Raw genomic sequence first — 22,441 nt, 5'->3', positions numbered from 1 at the left:
ATGGAGGCAGTACAGTACAGGCTCGAGAGTCCAGGATAGTACGTTTGGGCTGCTAGATACTCGAGTTAAAAAAAGAAGGGGAACATTTCTTTTTCTCCCTCCCCTCCTCTTTCTCTCTATTTTTCTATCTCTTTGCATTTGCACAGATTTGTATAAAACATCCTGGAAGGATATGTAAGAAATTAACAACAGTAATTCCCTGGAGTGGGGAGAATTTCAAGGTTGGGTGGGAAAGAAACAGGCAGATGAGGGGCTGGGGTGGGAGAGGGTGGGACGGAAGGAAGATTTCTGCTCTAAGTTTGCCTTTTTTTTATGTTTGTTGGGTTTTGAATTGGGTAAACATATTTCTGGTTGAAAGTTAAATTAAAAAATGAAAAAAATAACGGGGCAATTTGGCAACAGCAGCAAAATTATATATATCTACCTTTTGACTTAGCAATCTTATGTCTAAGAATCTATTCCAAAGTTGTACGTGAAAATATGAAAAGATGTACGCATAAAACTATTCACCGTGGAAATGTTTGTTCCAGGAGAAGATAGGAAACAACCAAAATGTCTTCACTAGGGAGCTGGTTGACCAAACAATGTGAGACCCACATCATGGACTACAGCGCAGATTCTTTAAAAAGGAACGTGAAGTATCTCTATAGACTCCTACAAAGTGATCTCCAGGATACACTGAAAATAACAGCAAGATGGAGAAAGCATGTATTGTACGTTGTCATTCATCTGAGGTGAGGAGACACATTTATGTATGCAGGCATTTGTTTCTGTTAAAGAAATGGAAGGGAAAATCAAACCAAACCAACACACAAAAAGAAATGAATTCTACTGGGAAGGAAGAGAACCAGAATTCAGGCTGATTTTCTTGGAGTTAACTTTTCTTTGTAGATTTAACCTTGGAACCATGTAAATATGCTACATAATTACAGAACAAAATTAAATGAAAAAATCAATCCCTAAAAATCAAAACCAAAATGAAACAAATGAACTTCATAGTGTATTGAGTTGTAGCAAAAATCAGAAAGAAACCCTTTCAAAGACTTTGCAGCACAGAAAGGGGTAGCGGAGTATATCTTGCTGGGATACACCCTAAAACCAGAGAGACCTACAGATCATCTGAAACTATTTTCAGTAACCACAGTGTTGATATTACTATTCTGACTGTTGTGGGTGTCTATGGGATCAAGTAGGTCAGTGATTCTTTGGTGTGAAAAGAATTCGATTTTTACTATGGAGAAAAGAGAGAGAAAAGACCCACGAGATTATTTTAAAAGAAATCTGAAAGTCCTGAAACTGAATTGGAAGTATATGTTTTATCTTTTAAAATAGTATTTTTCAGTTGTCCATCCACAGAGCTTTAAAACAACAGTCAATGCTAGAACCAGGAGCATCCCCATTGCCCAGATTCTGGTATCTAACTATCATTTAAAAGGAACAAGGGTTCCCTGAAGATGTGGCTGATCCCAGGCACGCTGCAGGGGAAGAAGATAGTTTGGGGCATTCTGTCGTACCAGAGAGCAAGGAAGCTACCAAAGACTCCTGGGGCTGGGACTTCCCTGGTGGTCTAGCGGTTAAGAATCTGCCTGCCAACGCAGGGGATGCAGGTTTGATCCTTGGTTCGGGAAGATTCCACATGCCTCAGATCAACTGAGCCTGTCGCCACAATTCCTGAACCCATGTGCTGTTAACTCCTGAAGCCCACGCACCTAGAGCCTGAACCCCTCAACAAGAGAAGCCACCACCGTGAGAAGCCTGCACGCAGCATCGAAGACCCCGTGCAGGCGAGAGAGAAAAAGAAGGCGCCTGAGCCCACAGCAGAAGGACTCAGCAGCTCGAAGAGGCAGGTGATGGGTCAGTCTGGCATCAATAAAAGTAATAACAGCAGTGGCTTGAAACATAACAGACGTATTAAAAATCCCTAAGGACATAATAATACTAACAACAACAACAACACGGATGCCTCCTTCTGCCCCCATCCAAACTCATCTATCACCTTAGAAGATGCTGAGGAACCAGTTCATTCCTCTGAAAATTGTTAACTTATGGAAAAGACTTGAGCACTTACTATGCTTTTCCTAGATGAACTAAAACTTCAGGTAACCAAAAAGCTGTTAAGGGAAAAATTCTTTTTTGGGGGGCGGTGGGGGGAAAGTATTTCAGCTCATAAATCGAGACAAAATCACAACATTCACGTCTCCTCCTTTTGCAACCCTTACTGAGATAACGGACCACACAAGGACCATCAGTGGCCACTACATCCTAGAGAGACAGTCGGATGCTTTGCCGTCTAATAAAAATGCACAGCATCGTCTAGGAAGTAATATTTTGAAAAAAGATATTCAAGCCTGAATCTGATCAAACGTCTCATCCTAAATTCCAATTTACTGCAAATATACTGTTCAGAGGAATAAATTAAATGACCCCACAGGGATGCAATCAGCCGATCCAGCCAGGCTGTGGAAAATTCTATAGGATAAATGACTAAGTTTCTCTACAAAATAAACTAAAAAGGAGAAAAAGGGGGACAGAGAACCCGTGGACCAACTGAAACCTAGAAAACTCCAACCAACTGCAGCTGTGTGGCTTTCCTTTGGCTCCTGAGGCAAATAAACCAACCAGTAAAGGAAATGATTTGGAGACCAGGAGATCTGAACACTGACTGGGTATCTGATACTATTAAGGGGACCATTGATATTTGAAGGCACCATAATGAGAATGTGGTTACTGTAGTGAGGTTTTAAGTAGAGACTTTATAGTGTTTCTCTGCGGGAATATGAATGGATAAAAGGATACAGTACCTGGGATTGTCTTAAAAATATTCTAGGACAGAGGCTGGAAAATAGAGGGAACAGGGCTTCCCTGATGGTCCAGTGGTTAAGAATCCACCTTCCAACGCAGGGGAAGCGGGTTCCATCCCTGGTCGGGGAACTAAGACCTCATGTGCTGCAGGGCAATTAAGACCTCACGCAGCCATGTAAATAAATAAGAAAAAAAATAGAGCAAGCACGCTGGGCCATGTGCTGGTAACTGTTGAAGCCAGGGTGCGTTATGGTTTTATCTCGTCATTTTAGTCTCCTCTCTAACTCTGTAGATGTTTGAAACTTTTTCACAATTCAAAGGGGAAAAAAGGTCCCTTCGCACTGAAGGATGGAAGAGAGAAACACTGTTTTTTTTTTCTCTCCCTGTGACACTGAAGGTGGAAAGAGCAAGAAGCAAAATCCCACCTGTATCATCTGCACTTGGAGAAAATCACTTACAGTCATTATTTGACCATTAAATCACATGACACTGTATTTTTAATACAAGGCAAGGTGTAGGCTCTGGAGTTGGAATCTGAGCTTTGTGGTTACTTTGAACAAATTACCTGTCCTCACGCCTCAGTTTCTTCCTCTACAACATGGGGTGATGGGAACGTCCCTGGTGGTTCAGTGGCTGAGACTCTGAGCTCCCAATACAGGGAGCTGGTCAAGGAACTAGCTCCCACGTGCTGCAACTAAGACCCGGCACAAATCAATGTTTAAAATAAAATAAAACGAGGGACGTTCCTGGTGGTCCAGGGGTCAAGACTCTGTACTTCCAATGCAGGGGGTGTGGGTTCGATCCCTGGTCAGGGAACTAAGATCCCACGTGCTGCATGGCCAGAAAATAATAAAAATAAAGAAATGCAATGGGGGTGATGATAACAAGCCTTCCTTCTTAGGGCTCTTGTGCACCTTGCCCAAGACAAGTATGGGAGAGAAGCCCATACTGCCTGGCGCTAGAACGTGCCCTGTCTAAGCACGAGCGAGTCTTCCTTACCTGTTTCTATGCTCCAGCTATTTGGCCTGTTCCTTCCCGCTGACTTTCAGGGAGCCGGGAGTGGGTGCTCGGCACTGCCCAGACCTGGGAGTCAGGTGGGCCTCTGTAGCCCCCTCTGGCTCTGGCACATAATGGGTCTTTGCACTAATTGTCCCGGCCACTGAGCTGGTCTCCTTGGCCTCTGGGAGCCATTTGCCTTAGAAGTTTGCAGCCCAGGGCTCCCCAGGGTGGAAGGAAACTTAGAGTCAGCAACAAGAAGCTAATTGTTCCCAGCTCAGCTCCTCTGCACGATTTGAGCCTCCCCCTTCCCTCCCCTGCCGCCCCCCAGAGTCCCAATTAAGAGGTTTCTCCAGCCAGCCAGCATTGCCGGTGAGAGCTGCAGCCTCGGCCCAGGAAGGCCGGCTCGGCCTCGGTGATGCACCTTCCCGGGAGGAAGATGCCACAGCTGGAGGGTGTCCCAACCTAGACCCTCCCTCCTTTTTGCTGTCCTGTGCCAAGTCACTTCAGTCATGTCCGACTCTGCGACCCCATGGACTGTGGCCCACCAGGCTCCTCTGTCTGTGGGATTCTCTAGGTAAGAATCCTGGAGTGGGTTGCCATGCCCTCCTCCAGGGGATCTTCCCGACCGAGAGATGGAACCTGCGTCTCAGGTCTCCTGCACTGGCAGGGGGGTTCTTTACCACTGAGCCACCTGGGAAGCCCCCCTCCTTGGTTCACCAGCAGAAAAATTCTCTCAGTGATTTAATCTCAGTCTCTTCCTGTCCACCACCTTGACCTTGAAGCAATAAAGGCTGAGACTGCAGGTCCTAGAAACACTCTTGGTTGCTGCACATGGGTGGTTTGAGAATGTTCTGGAAGTGTCTGCAGTCACTGCCAGGTCGCCAGATCCCTGGCCTCCAAGCCAGAGCCTGAAGTTCTTTCCCCCGCACGACTGGCTTCCTGGTGACACGTGTCACCACCCCCCGCCCCCCCGTGCTTCCTGCCTGCGTGAGAACATGGAGAAGGCGGCCGTCTGCACACCAAGGAGAGAAGCCTCAGACAGAACCAACCCCGAGGACACCCGGATCTCGGCCTTCCCGCTTCCAGAACTTTCAGGAGATACACTTCTGGTGTTTAAGCCGCCCAGACCGTGGTGCCGCGTGAGAGCTGTCCACGCAGCTAGTCCACTTCCACTCCTGTTTCTAGCGTTTCCCTAAGGCTTGTTAGGTGTTTGCCGTTCTGCTCAAAAAATTACAAATATCCTCATTTAATCCCCACATAGCCCCAAGGAATAAAAATTAGCATCATTTTCATGCACAAATGAGGGAACAGAATCTATCTTGCTTCCCCAGCAGCTAGACGTGCATAGAGTCGGGCTCAGCAAATATTTACCGAAGGAAGGGTGCTCAGATGGACTATCACACTTGTCCAGGTTGCCGGTGAGAGGCAGAGCCAGGACTCTAATCCAGGCTCTGAGTCCTAGTCCAGCCCTTAAACACACTGTGGGGGTCAAGTACAGTCCAAGGACTTTGCACGCGCCCCTTAGCTCACGGCTCAGGGGCAAGAAGTGCGTTTTAGATTTTTCTGATAGGGCCACGGCTCTGCGGAGGGTCTGCACCTGAAACAAACCTGGTTTTGTTTCTAACCCAGTCTCACTGAAACTGCGCTGTTGCACCTGGTCACAGACAGGTCAAGGTCTGTACTCCCCGGGGCCTGGACGTGGACTTGGGGACAGCCCAAGGCCCTCTGCCTTGATCACGTACATGTCCTCTGCTTGGCCTGAACCGGTGATTTCAGAAACAGAGGGGATGCCCTCCTGTACCCTCCAGCTTCGGTCGTCTCCAGCCCGAGTCCTCCTTGCAGGCTTCCACCCCGGGCCAGGAGAGACCTCACGTACCTTGTAGCCCTGGTTGATGCCGTTGATGAACTGGGGGCTGGGAGCATTCCAGGTGAAGCGGATGGTCGTGGAGTTGGTGGCTTCGGCGTGCACGTTGCCCGGAGGGACTGTGGGGACTGGGGGAGAGTAGAGAGGTAGGGGTGTGGGTGGAGGGGCCATTGTCTGTCTGTCTGTCTGGCCCAGGGAAGCAGAGGAAACACACGAGGTTTGCAGACATAGCTTTAAACCGCCCCCCCCCCCAACCCCACCCCGCAGCCATGGAGACTTGAGATGCTCTCTTGCTGTAGATTGCCTGTGTGCTCAGTCGCTAAGTCGAGTCTGACTCTTTGTGACTCCATGGACTGTAGCCCGCCAGGCTCCTCTGTCCACGGGATTCTCCAGGCAAGAATACTGGAGTGGGTAGCCATTCCCTTCTCCAGGGGATCTTCCCAACCCAGGGATCGAACTGGCATCTCCTGCTTGGCAGGCGGACTCTTTACCACTGAGCCACCTGGGAAGCTTCTGTAGATTAGTTTGGGTTTAATAAAACCGGTCTGGCCCATTTCACAGGATGCCCATAAATACAAGTGATGAATCTGAAAATGCTCAGGGTGGTTTTTAGGTATGACGCTAAATGTAAGCTGTTTCATGATCCAGTTAATGGGAAACTTCGCAGAAGGTCCCTGTGCCCCCGAAGCCTCTGCCTTCATCACACCCACCCCAACCTCTTCATCTTCTCCTCCATTCTCCCGCCCTACAGGGTAACTGGGCACAGCGTCCAATAGCCTGTTGCTGCTGCTGCTGCTGCTAAGTCGCTTCAGTCGTGTCCAACTCTGTGCGACCCCACAGACGGCAGCCCACCAGGCTCCCCCCTCCCTGGGATTCTCCAGGCAAGAACACCGGAGTGGGTTGCCATTGCTTTCTCCAATGCATGAAAGTGAAAAGTGAAAGTGAAGTCGCTCAGTCGTGTCCAACTCTTAGTGACCCCATGGACTGCAGCCCACCAGGCTCCCCCGTCCATGGGATTTTCCAGGCAAGAGTACTGGAGTGGGGTGCCACTGCCTTCTCCGGTGCAATAGCCTGGGGCTGGATTAAACAGGCGACATGGCTGAAGCGGTCAGGACTGGCGCTGCTGCTGCTCCGTTGCCCGGTTCTGTCTGACTCTTTCTGACCCCATGGACGGTAGCCCTCCAGGCTCCTCTGTCCATGGGATTCCCCAGACAGAGATACTCTAGTGGGTTGCCATTTCCTTCTCCAAGGGATCTTCCCGACCCAGGGATCAAACCCAGATCTGCTGCACAGCAGGCAGATTCTTTACTGTCTGAGCCACCTGGGAAGCCCACGTTAGGACTGGGCGAGTATAGGATCCCACAGGCACAGAGCTTGGAGAAGCAGAACAGCGGGCACTGTGCCCACTCACCCCCCTGTAGCGTCCACTCGGTGACTTTGCTGCTGTAGACGCCCAGCCCGGCGCTGTTGTAGGCGGCCACCTCGATCTCGTAGTTGGTCCAGATGATGAGGTCCTCGAGCAGCAGGTTGTTGACTTCGGCATCCGTGATGTTCTTATACTGGTACCCGACAGGAAGCCCGGCCAGGCAGTACCTGAGGAGAAAGCCAGGATGCCAAGGGTGAGAGTCAGCCTGCGTGGCCCCATGTCCAGGAAACTGTCTGTGATGGCGGAAATGGTCCACATCCAGTAGCTGCTGGGCACCTGAGATGTGCTTAAGTGCAACTGAGGAATTACATTTAATTTAATTTTCTCGTTATTTAATTTCTTTTTATTAATTTAAATAGTTGCAAGTGACCAGAGGCTACCCTACTGGATAACACAGGTCTAGGGGATGTGTCTGGACTACTGTTTTTGATGGGGGAGGAGGACGTTGGTGGGATGGTTAACAGGATGCTGAGAGCTCCTGGGAAGATCTCACTGGTTTCAGCTTTGTGGGGTCATTGATGGGAGAGTGGCCTCCAAACTTTGGGCTGATTTTCCTTCTTGCTCTAGGAGAATGGCTCCCTTTTTTGACAGCCACTCACTTTGCTGGAGACAAAAGTCCTGAGGCTACCTGCTCTACCAAGTTCCACCCTCCACTGGGAAGAGAACACAGGGCGATAAAGAAATGGGATCTGAACAGGCACATTTTGGAGGATGGATAGCTTACGGGAGAACCACAATGCCCACGTACTTTCGATTCTAACTATTAGGGAATTAGAGGCCCCAGGTTATTCTGAGGCATCACGAAGCCCCACATCAGCGGTTCTCAAAGCCTTAGTGTGCGTTAAGGACACCTGAAAAGCTTGTCAAAACACAGCTTGCTGGGCTATCCCCAAAGTTCCCCATTCAGTAGTTCAGGGGTGGGACCTGAGAATTTTCATTCCTGTCTAGTTCTCATACTGACACGGCTGGTTCGGGGACCACACTCTGAGAACCACTGCCCTTTAGAGTCACCAGAAAACCCACAGCACAATTAACTGACTATGGAGTAGCCAAACCAATAATAACTTCTTCCAAAATTAGGGGCTTTCAATGCTGTGAGTGTCCAGGAAAGAGATATGGGAAGTTGCCCAGCATTTCGCAACCAGCCCGAGTTCAGAATATTGATGAGAGTTCTCAGTAGTTTCAAATAACAGGCCAAAATCTTCTTTTCTGAACACCAAATTTTAGTTACAACTTAATAACATGCTTTTAGGGTTACCAATAAGGAGCCTGGTGGGCTATAGCCCATGGAGTCGCAAGGAGTCAGACACGACTGAACGACTAATACCTTCACTTCTTCAAAGTGTCCCCAGTTAAACTGAAAAATAAAAGGCTATAAAACTGGGCTTCATTTTGCCATAAAGACCAAAGAAAGGAATTCTACTTTTTTTTTTTTTGCTGTGCCATGCAGCATGTTGGATCTTAATTCCCTGACCGGGGATCAAACCCATGGCCCCCGCAGTAGAAGCACAGAGTCTTAACCACTGGACCACCAAGGAAGTCCCCAGATTTCCACTTTTTAACCATTCTTGGCCAAGTCGTTTACCCACTGGGGAAACCTGGCCTTGGAGAGTTGCCTGTCTCCCTATAGCCCTGATGTCTGACAGACTTGCCCATGCATACAGCCCTAAGGAGACTTCACTGTAGCTCCTCTCTCACCATTCCTGTGGATTCCGAGGCTCTCACCGCTGGAAGTTCTTCTGGATGTCTAGCCTCAATGCTTCCTAGTGTAGGGTAGGCATTTCTTGTCTCGTCCTTGTTAGAGAAGGACCTGCCACGAACCTGCTCTATTTCCCAACCCACTCCCGACCCTCCCCGTCTCTGCCCCCTTCTCTCCCCTGCTGTCCTTGGGGTGGATGCCTACCTGATGATGTAGCCCTTGAGGACGCCGTTCTGGTGGTTCTCAGGGGGTGGCTGCCACTGGATCATGATGGACTGGTTGGTCCGGCCACTGGCGATGACGTTCTGTGGAGGGGCTGTGGGGGGCTCTTCAGGAAGGGAGACCCTGGAAGATACCAAGGACGGACAGGTCTTTTCACTCCTTGTCTCAACGGCAAACACGGAAGTTTAAAGGGATATGAAGAGACCTCACCCCTACTCAGTCCCTGCAGACTCTGCGCAATTGCTGTGTGCCTTTGGGCAAGTCATTTAACCTCTCTGAGCTTGTCTCTTTATCTAAAAAAGCAGTATAATAAAGCTCCATTTGTCTGCTTTATAAAAGTGGTTGAAGCTCAAATGATGCAATGTCTTTTCAAAACACTCCCTGTTGGCAAATTATTGTTCAGTCGGTAAGTCACGGCAGACCCTTCGAGATCCCATGGACTATAGCCTGCCAGGCTCCACGGGGTTCTCCAGGCAAGAATCCTGGAGTGGGTTGCCATTTCCTCCTCCAGGGGATCTTCCCGACCCAGGATTGAACTTGCGTCTCCTGAAATGGCAGGTGGGTTCTTTATCACTGAGCCACCAGGAAAGTCCCTGGAAAGCACCAGATGAGTGTATTTTCTGTGCGGTCGAGGGACCCAGGCCTCGGTTTCCCATTTGTCAAAGAAGCTGCCGTCGGGTCTGGTGGAGGTCATGAGTGTTTGAAAATTTTAGAAGTAGAAGTGTTTAAAACACTCACCTCCCTGTTACTAGCTGGTGGTGAACTCGAAACAGGCTTCCTCCACTAACCAGCTGGACCTTGACCCGGGCGGGGCAGGCCGGGTAGGGCGAGAGTTTGAGCCCTCCTCTGACCCCATACCCTGAAGCCTGGGGCCACTACATCTCTTTCTCTGGCATGGCCTGGTGACGCGGCGTTCCACCTCTGTGGATTTTTCACATAACTGACAGGCATCCACGAACAATAAGAGTTAATTCTTTCTGATGATGCCTTTCCCTGTTTGTTTATTTTTTTTGTGCCCCAGTGGATAGCTTTTCTAAAATGTACCACACCCTCCCATGTCTTTGTGCAGCCCGGAGTGAGGGTAATTTAAGCTTTTGCCGTGTGACTCAGGGCCCTTAGGATGCAGATTCAGTACGAAGATGACTCAGTGTTACAAAGGGAAGCCTGAATGACTGGAGAAGTTATAGGATGGTTTCCCTGCACTGCGGGGCTTCCTGTTATTGGGAGTTCGTGGCTCTGGAAGGTTGGGTCTGTTTATTTGCTTCTCTGCACCACCCCTCATGGTCCAAACGTGGCCTGGCCCACAGCAGATGCTCAATATACAGTGAATGAGGGCCCTCCCTGGTGGTTCAGTGGTTACAAATCTACCTTCCAATGCAGGGGCGCAGGTTTGATCCCTGGTTAGGGAACTAAGATCCCACGTGCCCTGGGGCAACGAGGCCCATGAGCCACAACCACTGAGTCGGTGTGCTCTGGAGCCCTCATGCGACAACTCGAGAGAAGCCTGAGGACTGCAAGGAGAGGTCCCAGGGCCACAACCAACGCCTGCTGTAGCAAGAAAATGAAAAGAATAATTGCAAAAAAAACAAAACAAAAATGATGAATGACTAAATTCTCCATGCCACTTCTTCCCCCTGCTAGAGTGTCACGCCTCAATGGCGTCTGGCTCGTAAAAGCCAGAAGGACTCAAGCTCACGGGAACTGCAAGGAAAACCACAATGACTGATTGAACCTGGGTGTGGGGAGGGGTCTGGGTACACATCTAAGAGCAAAGTGCATTCGTGGCTCCCTTAGCAAATATTATGACTGCTTATTTCTGGGCTCTCGATTCTGCTCCATTGATCTGCGTGTCTATTGTATTTGTGTGTGTGTGTGTGTGGCTGTGCTGCCCAGCTTGTAGGATTTTAGTTCCCTGAACAGGGATTGAACCCAGGCCATGGCAGTGAAAGTGCTGAGTCCTAACCACTCAGGGAATGCCCTGTGTGTCTCGTTTTGGAAGCGTGGCATACTGTTTTGGTGACTGTAGCTTTGTAGTATAGTTTGGAATCAAGAAGTATGATGCCTCTGGTTCTGTGCTTTGTTCTCAGGATTGTTTTGGGTATTTGGGTATTTTTTGTGGCTCTATACAAATTTCAGGATCGTTTTTTCTGTTTCTGTGAAAAATACCATTGGAATTGTGATAGGGATGGGATTGATTCAATAGATGGCTTAGGGTGATATGGACATTTTAACAATACGAACTCTTCTCAATGGGGAAAGGACAGTCTCTTCAATAAATGATGTTGGGAAAATTGGAAGTCCACATGCAGAAGAAGGCAACTGGACCCATATCTTACACCAATCACAAAAAAACTTTTTTAACTTGAAAGGGATTAAAGACAAACTTGAGACCTGAAACTATAAAACTCCTAGACTAAAACGTAGGGGGAAAGCTCCTTGGCATTGGTCTTGGCAGCAATTTCCTGGATATGGTACCAAAAAACACAAGTAACAAAAGAGAAACAAATAAGCAGGACTATATCAAACTAAGAAGCATCTGCACGGCAAGAGAAACAACGAGATGAAAAGGCAGTCTACAGAATGGGAGGACATATCTGCAAACCATATATCTGATACTGGGTTAGCATCCAGAATATATGAAGAACTCATACAACTCAGTAGCCAAAACCTAAACATCTGAGTAAAAAAATGCACAAATGGGCTGCACATTTTTTCCAGAGAAGACAAATGAATGACCGATAGGTCCATGAAAACATGCTCAAGATCACAAATCAACAGGGAAATGCAAATCAAAACTACAGCGAGGAATCACCTTACACCCGACAAAGTGGCTATTATCCAAAGACAAGAGATAACAAATGTTGGCAAGGTGGGGCTAAAAGGAGCCCTTTAGGCGCTGCTGGTGGGAAGATGAATTGGTCTAGAAACGATGGAAAACAGCATAGAGGTTCCTTCTGCCCAAAGTTGGAAGCAGTACTACATACAATCCAGCCATCCATAGGATCTCAACAACGTATCTGCACCCCCTTATTCACTGCAGCGCTGTTCACAGCAACCAAAAGGTGAAACCAACTTAAACGCCCCATCAAGGAATGACTGGTTAAAGAAGACGTAATATATCTACACAATGAAGTATTTTCCAGCCACGAGAAAGAAACTCTGCCACCTGCAACAATACGGATGGGCCGGGGGGCACTGTGCTCAACGAGCAGTCAGCAGAGAAAGACAAACACTGCATGACCTCACGGCTACGTGCAATCCGGGCGAGCCGAGCTCAGAGAAACAGAGGAGAGTGGTGATTAATAGGGGTTGGGGGTGGAGGGAATGGGGAGATGCTGCTCAGAAGGTATAAACTTGCAGGGGTAAGAGTAACCAGTTCTGAGGAGAGAATGCACGCCTGGTGATTATAGCTAATGACACTGTATTATCCCCTTGGAGGTTGCTAAGAGAGGGGATTTTAAATGTTCTCACGACAGAAAAGAATCGGTAATTATGTGACAGGATGGAGGTGTCAGCTAACACCACAGGGGTAACCATTTTGCCATATAGGAGTGTGTCACACCACACGGCACGTCTCATACTCATACTGTGTTTCATGCCCATGATATCCCAATCCATCTGCAAAAAAGCATTAAAAAAAAGAGCAAAGCACACAGCTCTGGGGCATGGGATTGGGGGTCACTGTCACTCTGACCAGATGTCTCCTTTCTCATTAGAGGACTTTGCTTGCCCTACCGGGATCTAGGTGGGTAGATATGTGCCTCCTACATATAAGTAGATATTAGAGTGGATGAACTATGTTGCTGTTCAACTGTCGTCATTAAAAAAAAAGGCTTGTTGAAGGCTTCATGGGGTCTGAGCCATGCAAAGCATTGCACACGGAGGTCCAAGGGGATCCTTGGTGATTCTGGAACTTTACGTACACTTGGTGACGGGGATGTGGAGCAGAATGGGGTGAGTGTTGGAACTTGCGTGGCTCACAGAGAGACGCACAGCTCAACCGGATTAGTGCTTATCCCTTGTCAGGCGCTGCTCACAGCCCTTCACTCGTAACGCCTGATTTTTTTCTGCCTCCCTGTGAGACCGGCGTCAGTACAGTTACCCCCATCCGTCCGAGAGGAGCCACCAGGACGCGCCTGGCAGCCGGGGGCCCCCCGCCACAGTGGTTTTGGCAGCAGATGGCCCCGCCCAGCCCCCACCCTCCACTGGAGCCCCCGAGGCCCACCCTGCGCCCCTCACCTCTCCGTGTCCTTGCTGAACTGTCCCTTCCCCACGTCGTTGACAGCGCAAAGACGGAACTGGTAGGACCGTGCGGGGACCAAGCCCTTGACGGTCACCGAGGTAGTTTCAGGGTCCACGCTGGCCAGGAGCACCGTCCAGGGGGCATCTGCCGGGACAGAGGGTGGAGGCAGAGGTGGGCATCTTTGGGGGGCATGCTTCCTCCTGCTCCCACTCCCTGCAGCGCTCCAGCCTCGTACTTAATACCTCCCGCCCAGCTTGATCCAGTAGAGACTGGCCATGTCACTTTCCTGGGTCCTCTTAGCCCGCGTGTCCCAGGCTTGGAGGGTACTGGCTGCGGACGGAGCCGGGCTCACTGGAACTGAGATGCACTTGGCCTTCCTATCCTATTTCCCCCTCAAATTGATGAGCAAGCTGTATTTAAAACACCCTTCAAGTGATGCCTGCTAATTTGGGAGCTCACAGCTTGGGGGTGGAGGATAAGGAGAAATAAGAAAACTAATGACCGGCGTCTGGGAGACTTCTGGGCGCTGGGCTCCGGGTCCAGCCAGTGCCTCAGCCCGCTCCCTCGTCACAGGACGCAGGGAGGCGGACGCCGCGGCTCCGCACTGGGGAGCGGGGCCGCCCTGCCTGCGGTGGGTGCGGGGGGCGGGCGCGGAACCTTACTGTTCTCGGACATCTCCAGGACGTATCGGATCAGCGGGCTGTTGCCGTCGAAGGGCTTGGCCCACGTCAGGTTGATGGCCCTCCTCTCCGAGGTACTGAGGGTCGCCACGGGGTGCTCGGGGGCGTGAGGCAGCTGCCTGGAGGAGACAGGCGCGGTGGGCCCCCCGGGAGGTCTCGAGTCAGGGGGCGCCAGGACTCGGTCTGAGCCCCCGTGACGTCTAGCACTCAGCCCCCAGCCAAGCCTTCGGCCCTCTATCCAGAGACTGCATGCCGGCTTTGGAGCCCAACTGGCCAAAGCTGTAACCCAGGCTCCCCGCCCTAGACGGCGGCATCCCCGGGCTGGAAAGGCCCGGTCAGGCCGCCCCGGCCCCTCGCTCCTGCGCCTCCGCGTCCCGAGGCGGGCAGGCCGCCCTCACCTCACGCGCAGGTGGGCGCTGCGGGAGTCGTTGCCGCCGGCCGAGAGCACCCGGCAGGTGTAGGTGCCGATGTCCCCGGACCAGGTCTGCGAGATGCGCAGGGAGCCGCTGCCGTCCAGGCGGACGCGGGGGTTGCCCTCCGTGCTCAGCGCGACGCCGTCTTTCTCCCAGACGTGCCTGAGAGGGGGAAGAGCTGCTCAGGAAAGAGAGGCAGGCGAGGCGGGGTGGGGGCTGCCGGGGGTGGGCTCAGCCCAGGGCAGGTCTGGAGCAGGGAGCTCCAGAGGCGGGCCCCAGGCCAGGGCGGGCGGGGGGGTGGGGGGGCACCGACCATCACGCCTGCGGCGGGGGTCTGGGTGCGCGGCTTGGGCCAGGAGCGGACCCACATCGACTCAGCATCCAGTGTTCACACCTTCAGTTCAGGTCCAGGTCCCAGCCTGGTTGCTTCTGACCCGAAGCCACCACCAAGCCTCCCAGAGTGGGCACAAGCTATTCTCCCAAAGAGGTTAAAAGATTAGGGCTGGAAAAAGGATGAACGCTTCCGCCTAGACTACATTTGGGGATTAGTTTTATGAAGAGAACCATCACATCAATGCATCACTGTGACAAATTGACCTCAGTGTCCAAAAAAAAAAAAAAATCACTTTAGCTTTGGTCAGTCAGTACAAAGGGGAACTTGAGAAATTACACTCACACCCGCGCCTGACAATGAGAAATGCCTGCTCTGGATTTGTTCTGTGGAGGAGACACAATAATTGTCATCAACACACACCGGGTGCCAGCTTCTGGGAGGATGCAGGGCGGCTGCCCCCCAGGGAAGGTGGATCAGGGCAACCAGGGCAGGGGCTGGGCTGGGGCACTTTGCAAATAAGCCATCAATGACTTAGTGTGGGGGCGGGGACTGTCTATACAGCCCTAGAACTCTCTGGCTTTAGGGAGGCTGAGATGGCTAGACAGAATGAGCCTGTACTATTTTTAACTTACAGTTAAAAAAAAAAAAGTCAGAAAAGTAGCAACCACAGATGAGAAAAGAGTAGGAAAAAAGGAGAGAAAATTCAACAGTTTTCCTCCGTTGTTGTTGAGTCGCTGAGTCGTGTCTGACTCTTTGTGGCTCCATGGACTGCAGCACGCCAGGCTTCCCTGTCCATCACCAACTCCCAGAGGTTGCTCAAACTCATGTCCATTGAGTCGGTGATGCCATCCAACCATCTCATCTTCCGTTGTCCCCTTCTCCTCCCGCCTTCGATCTTTCCCAGCATCAGGGTCTTTTCCAAGGAGTCGGCTCTTTGCATCAGATGGTCAAAGTATTGGAGCTTCAGCTTCAGCAACAGTCTTTCCGATGGATATTCAGGGCTGGCATTTGAGGGTAAACCTTCCAGACGCCTCTCTCCTGGCCCCTAGGCAGCTACTACAGTGCTTCTGTGTTCTGGGCTGGAATGTTCCCTGGCCACTTACTGTTGTTGTGGTCTTGGGGATGTTTATCAAATGCGGTGTACCTCACTTTTCTCACTTGTCATATGACAGAAGAAATACCATCCATCCCATAGCGTTGCTATAAGGACTGTGTGAGTGAATATAAAATATTGGAGTAGCGCTGGAAACATGGTGATTGATAGAAGTTATAATATATGTTTCAGTTCAGTTCAGTGGCTCAGTGGTGTCCGACTCTTTGCGACCCCATGAATCGCAGCACTCCAGGCCTCCCTGTCCATCACCATCTCCCGGAGTTCACTCAGACTCATGTCCAGCTAGTCAGTGATGCCATACAGCCATCTCATCCTCTGTCGTCCCCTTCTCCTCCTGCCCCCAATCCCTCCCAGCATCAGAGTCTTTTCCAATGAGTCAACTCTTCACCTGAGGTGGCCAAAGTACTGGAGTTTCAGCTTTAGCATCAGTCCTTCCAAAGAAATCCCAGAGCTGATCTTCAGAATGGATTGGTTGGATCTCCTTGCAGTCCAAGGGACTCTCAAGAGTCTTCTCCAACACCACAGTTCAAAAACATCAATTCTTCGGCACTCAGCCTTCTTCACAGTCCAACTCTCACATCCATACATGACCACTGGAAAAACTATAGCCTTGACTAGACGGACCTTTGTTGGCAAAGTAATGTCTCTGCTTTTCAATATGCTGTCTAGGTTGGTCATAACTTTTCTTCCAAGGAGTAAGCGTCTTTTAGTTTCATGGCTGCAGTTACCATCTGCAGTGATTTTAGAGCCCACCAAAATAAAGTCTGACACTGTTTCCCGATCTATTTCTCATGAAGTGATGGGACCAGATGCCATGATCTTCGTTTTCTGAATGTTGAGCTTTAAGCCAACTTTTTCATTCTCCTCTTTCACTTTCCTCAAGAGGCTTTTTAGTTCCTCTTCACTTTCTGCCATAAGGGTGGTGTCATCTGCATATCTGAGGTTATTGATATTTCTCCCGGCAATCTTGATACCAGCTTGTGTTTCTTCCAGTCCAGCGTTTCTCATGATGTACTCGGTATAGATGTTAAATAAGCAGGGTGACAATACACAGCCTTGACGTACTCCTTTTCCTATTTGGAACCAGTCTGTTGTTCCATGTCCAGTTCTAACTGTTGCTTCTTGACCTGCATATAGGTTTCTCAAGAGGCAGGTCAGGTGGTCTGGTATTCCCATCTCTTTCAGAATTTTCCAGTTTATTGTGATCCACACAGTCAAAGGCTTTGACATAGTCAATAAAGCAGAAATAGATGTATTCCTGGAACTCTCTTGCTTTTTCCATGATCCAGGGGATGTTGGTAATTTAATCTCTGGTTCCTCTGCCTTTTCTAAAACCAGCTTGAACATCTGGAAGTTCACGGTTCACATATTGCTGAAGCCTGGCTTGGAGAATTTTGAGCGTTACTTTACTAGCTTGTGAGATGAGTGCAATTGTGTGGTAATTTGAGCATTCTTTTGCATTGCCTTTCTTTGGAATTGGAATGAAAACTGACCTTTTCCAGTCCTGTGGCCACTGCTGAGTTTTCCAAATTTGCTGGCATATTGAGTGCAGCACTTTCACAGCATCATCATTCAGGATTTGAAACAGTTCAACTGGAATTCCATCACCTCCCCTAGCTTTGTTCGTAGTGATGCTTTCTAAGGCTCACTTGACTTCACATTCCAGGATGTCTGGCTCTAGATTAGTGATCACACCATCGTGATTATCTGGGTCATGAAGATCTTTTTTGTACAGTTCTTCTGTGTATTCTTGCCACCTCTTCTTAATATCTTCTGCTTCTGTTAGGTCCATACCATTTCTGTCCTTTATCGAGCCCATCTTTGCATGAAACGTTCCCTTGGTATGTCTAATTTTCTTGAAGAGATCTCTAGTCTTTCCCATTCTGTTCTTTTCCTCTATTTCTTTGCATTGATCGCTGAGGAAGGCTTTCTTATCTCTTCTTGCTATTCTTTGGAACTCTGCATTCAGATGCTTATATCTTTCCTTTTCTCCTTTGCTTTTTGCCTCTCTTCTTTTCACAGCTATTTGTAGGGCCTCCCCAGACAGCCATTTTGCTTTTTTGCATTTCTTTTCCATGGGGATGGTCTTGATCCCTGTCTCCTGTACAATGTCACGAACCTCATTCCATAGTTCATCAGGCACTCTATCTATCAGATCTAGGCCCTTAAATCTATTTCTCACTTCCACTGTATAATCATAAGGGATTTGATTGAGGTCATACCTGAATGGTCTAGCGGTTTTCCCTACTTTCTTCAATTTGAGTCTGAATTTGGTAATAAGGAGTTCATGATCTGAGCCACAGTCAGCTCCTGGTCTTGTTTTTGTTGACTGTATAGAGCTTCTCCATCTTTGGCTGCAAAGAATATAATCAGTCTGATTTCGGAGTTGACCATCTGGTGATGTCCATGTGTAGAGTCTTCTCTTGTGTTGTTGGAAGAGGGTGTTTGCTATGACCAGTGCATTTTCTTGGCAAAACTCTATTAGTCTTTGCCCTGCTTCATTCTGCATTCCAAGGCCAAATTTGCCTGTTACTCCAGGTGTTTCTTGACTTCCTACTTTTGCATTCCAGTCCCCTATAATGAAAAGGACATCTTTTTTGGGTGTTAGTTCTAAAAGGTCTGGTAGGTCTTCATAGAACCATTTAACTTCAGCTTCTTCAGCGTTACTGGTTGGGGCATAGCCTTGGATTACCGTGATATTGAATGGTTTGCCTTGAAAACGGACAGAGATCATTCTGTCGTTTTTGAGATTGCATCCAAGTACTGGATTTCAGACTCTTTTGTTGACCATGATGGCTACTCCATTTCTTCTAAGGTATTCCTGCCCACAGTAGTAGATATTATGGTCATCTGATTTAAATTCACCCATTCCAGTCCATTTTAGTTCGCTGATTCCTAGAATGTCAACATTCACTCTTGCCATCTCCTGTTTGACCACTTCCAATTTGCCTTGATTCATGGACCTGACATTCCAGGTTCCTATGCAATATTGCTCTTTACAGCATCGGATCTTGCTTCTATCACCAGTCACATCCACAACTGGGTATTGTTTTTGCTTTGGCTCCATCCCTTCATTCTTTCTGGAGTTATTTCTCCATTGATCTCCAATAGCATATTGGGCACCTACCGACCTGGGGAGTTCCTCTTTCAGTATCCTATCATTTTGCCTTTTCATACTGTTCATGGGGTTCTCAAGGAAAGAATACTGAAGTGGCTTGCCATACCCTTCTCCAGTGGACCACATTCTGTCAGATCTCTCCACCATGATCCGCCCGTCTTAGGTGGCCCCACGGGCATGGCTTGGTTTCCTTGAGCTAGACAAGGCCGTGGTCCTAGTGTGATTAGACTGACTAGTTTTCTGTGATTATGGTTTCAGTGTATCACTGTTTAGTGATACAGTATATTTTGAGTATAAATAATACCTGGCTGCTGCTGTAGAGCACAGGGAGCTAAGCTGGTGCTCTGTGGTGACCTCGAGGGGTGGGACTAGGGTGGGTGAGCAGGCATTCCAAGAGGGGTGGGATATATGTAGACGTATGGCTGATTCACTTTGTTGCACGGCAGAAGCCAATACAACATTGTAAAGCAATTATACTCCAATAATAAAAAAAACCCTATACCTAGCTATTCATCCATCCTAATTTTAAAGCTGCTGTTTCCACCCAAGACAATATCATAAATTCCATTTAATGTGACATTTCTTCACCATGGTTCACTTGGCTGCAGAGCACTTCAAATAATCATTTCTCTGTAATTGATCCTGTAATGATGGGCATCCAATTTACCTCCTTGTTTTCTTTTTTTTTTTTAAATAAAATTTTTTCTGGCCACATCACACAGCCCGTGGGAACCTTGATCCCCGGCCAAGTATTGAACCTGGATCCTCTGCACTGGAGGCAGGGAGTCTCAGCCACAGGACAGTCAGAGAAGTCCCAAGCTCCTTGTTTTCTGATCTTACAGCTAATGCTGTGATGAACACCTCTATGGCAAAAAATTTGCCACATTCTAAATCACTTCCTCGGGTATAAATTCTCAGCAGTAAATCACTGAGTTAAATGTTAAGGCTTTTTATACAAATTTTGCAGATCACCAAAAGTGATCACCGTCAGTTCATCTCTTTGACTAGAGAAGGACCATCCTCACGGGCACTGACAGGATGGGTAGAATTTTACTAAAGCGAATCTAGCTGCAGAGGGTAATGCCTGCTCATGAAACAACCTGTGGCAAGCAGACACACTCTGTCCAAGACACCAGGTGTTAGGGAGCAGCCATCACTGCCTGCAGGTGCTCGTGCCAAAACAGCTGAGCCTGAATCTAAAGATCAGCTTGTTCTTTAGTTGCTAAGTCGCGTCCAACTCTTTGCAACCCCCTGGACTGTAGCCCGCCAGGCTCCTATGTCCATGGGATTTCCCAGGCAAGCACACTGGAGTGGGTTGCCATTTCCTAACTCCAAGGCATCTTCCCAGCCCAGGAATTGAACCCTCATCTCCTGCATTGCAGGCAGATTCTTTACTGCTGAGCCACCAGAGAAGCCCCCATGATCAATTACTTAAATCTAATCAGAAATACAAGGGATAGAAGAAGTGAGCCACAGCCTGAAAAAGCTGCTGGCCAAATCCAGATGTGGGCTATTCTACAGCAAGGATATTCTGCAAATTATGGCCCACTGCCTGTTAGTGTAAATAAAGTTTTATTGGAACACACACACAGATACACACCCATTTGTTTACAGATTGCTTATGACTGCTTTTGAACTGCAGACACAGACGTAAGAAGCTGTGACAAAGACTATATGGCCCTCAAAGCTTAAAATATTTACTCTCTGGCTCTTTACAGAAAACATTTGAGGATGTTTCTCCTATAGAACCTGGTTTCTCCAACTTATTAAGTGCATGAAAACAAGACAAAAATGAAAACCAAAATAGAGACAAAAATAAAAAGAAAGGGAGCCGTGTAGAATAGAAGAGACGCAGCAACTAAACGCAACGGGTGGATCCTGTTTAAACCCTGAGTGAAACTAACTCTGTGTACAAAGGCTTTCTGAGACACTCTTGGTGGCTGAAACACGGGCTGGTGTCAGAAGAAGCCAAGGAATTGTTCACTGTCTCAGGTGTGAGAGTGGACATGGCTGTTATGTTTAAAGAAAAGTCCTTTTTAGTAAGAAATGCACTAGACATATCTAAGGGTGAAACTGCACTTTTGAAATTTGCTTTTAAAAGAACTTTGCAGTTTAAAAAAAGCGTGGGGAACATTCACGAAACAAGATGGGCAAATGTGGATGATCGTTGAGGCTGAGAGGTAGTCCAGAAGGACTGAGGATGCAATTCTCTCTTCTCTGGGGTATGTTTTAAAACTTTAATAAGAGAATGTTAAAAAAAAGAACCCATCAGTCCTTTTAACTCAGGGGACATTTCCCCCCAAATAATCCATAAAGATATAGCTGGCTGTTGAGCAATTTGGATGAGTGGTTTTTAGCTTTAAGTAATATTAGATAGTCCTCAGGAAACAGAAGATGTGCAAAAATATTTAGTTATAAGGGCATTCAGAACGATATTTCCTAATATTAGCAGCAATTCAGAAATAATCAAATTACCCAGCGTTAGGGAATTGGTAAGATAAATTATGGGGCGTCCACACAGTGGAGGACGGAATAGTCATGTAATTGAGTTTACTCAAAAATATTTATTGACAGAACAAGAGATTCGTAACAGGTTCTTCAGGGAAAAAGCAGAGAACACAGTGTTTTTAGTTTCTTCAAATGGCATTCAAACATTCCTGTCGCTAATGGAAGGAGAATGAAAGTGCGAGTCGCTCAGTCATGTCTGACTCTTTGTGACCCCACGAACTGCAGCCCCCCAGGCTCCTCTGTCCATGGGATTCTCCAGGCAAGAGTACTGGAGTGGGGTACCATTGCCTTCTCCAATGCATGAAAGTGAAAAGTGAAAGTGAAGTCACTCAGTCATGTCCGACTCTTAGCGACCCCATGGACTGCAGCCCCTCAGGCTCCTCCATCCATGGGATTTTCCAGGCAAGAGTACTGGAGTGGGGTGCCACTGCCTTCTTCCAGACACCTCAGGGACTTCTAAAATTACTTAAGTCTGGGGGCCCGTCCCACCCCTAAGACTCCCCTCCCCTCGCCTAGGCGATGGAAGGCAGACAACGGCAGGAGATGAGGAGGTGGACTTGGTCACAGATTTTTGCCAATTTAGGGGGATGGAGGGACCGACTCTGCTCTCTCCTCCATCTAGAAAAGATTGTCTTAGATGGGTAAGTCCATCCTAAGGCGAGGTCTCCTCCAGTAAACTGGAAGCACGATTTCTCATCTGTAGTTCACTGGGGGGCCTGGAATGTGGGCCTACAGCTATATTGCAAGGGGTCCCTGAATCTCTTTGTTCACAGGAATTTTCCAGACTATGAATAAAATGTGCAAGCATTTCCCAAGTATTTGTAGATAGTTCAGTTCAGTTCAGTTGCTCAGTTGTGTCCGACTCTTTGTGACCCCATGAATCGCAGCACACCAGGCCTCCCTGTCCATCACCAACTCCCGGAGTTCACCCAGACCCATGTCCATCGAGTTCGTGATGCCATCCAGCCATCTCATCCTCGGTCGTCCCCTTCTCCTCCTGCCCCCAAACTCTCCCAGCA

At 48.5% G+C, this 22,441-nt stretch overlaps 1 protein-coding gene across 1 annotated transcript in view; it reads right to left on the bottom strand.

The window, feature by feature from the left end:
- The window catches only part of SDK2 (sidekick cell adhesion molecule 2), a 161,183-nt gene that overhangs the window by 60,200 nt on the left and 78,542 nt on the right, over positions 1-22,441 (bottom strand). The window contains exons 16-21 of the mRNA XM_068977528.1: positions 14,334-14,510; positions 13,918-14,054; positions 13,252-13,399; positions 8,995-9,135; positions 7,077-7,258; positions 5,678-5,793 (exon numbers count right to left, since the gene is read on the bottom strand). Of these exons, the coding sequence (XP_068833629.1) occupies positions 5,678-5,793; positions 7,077-7,258; positions 8,995-9,135; positions 13,252-13,399; positions 13,918-14,054; positions 14,334-14,510 (901 nt within the window). The remainder of the gene's footprint in view (positions 1-5,677; positions 5,794-7,076; positions 7,259-8,994; positions 9,136-13,251; positions 13,400-13,917; positions 14,055-14,333; positions 14,511-22,441) is intronic.

The sequence above is a fragment of the Capricornis sumatraensis genome, chromosome 8, assembly GCF_032405125.1.
Source record: "Capricornis sumatraensis isolate serow.1 chromosome 8, serow.2, whole genome shotgun sequence".
Taxonomy (NCBI): domain Eukaryota; kingdom Metazoa; phylum Chordata; class Mammalia; order Artiodactyla; family Bovidae; genus Capricornis; species Capricornis sumatraensis.
Note: the sequence above shows the minus strand (reverse complement) of the source record. Positions and strands in the feature narration are given on the sequence as shown.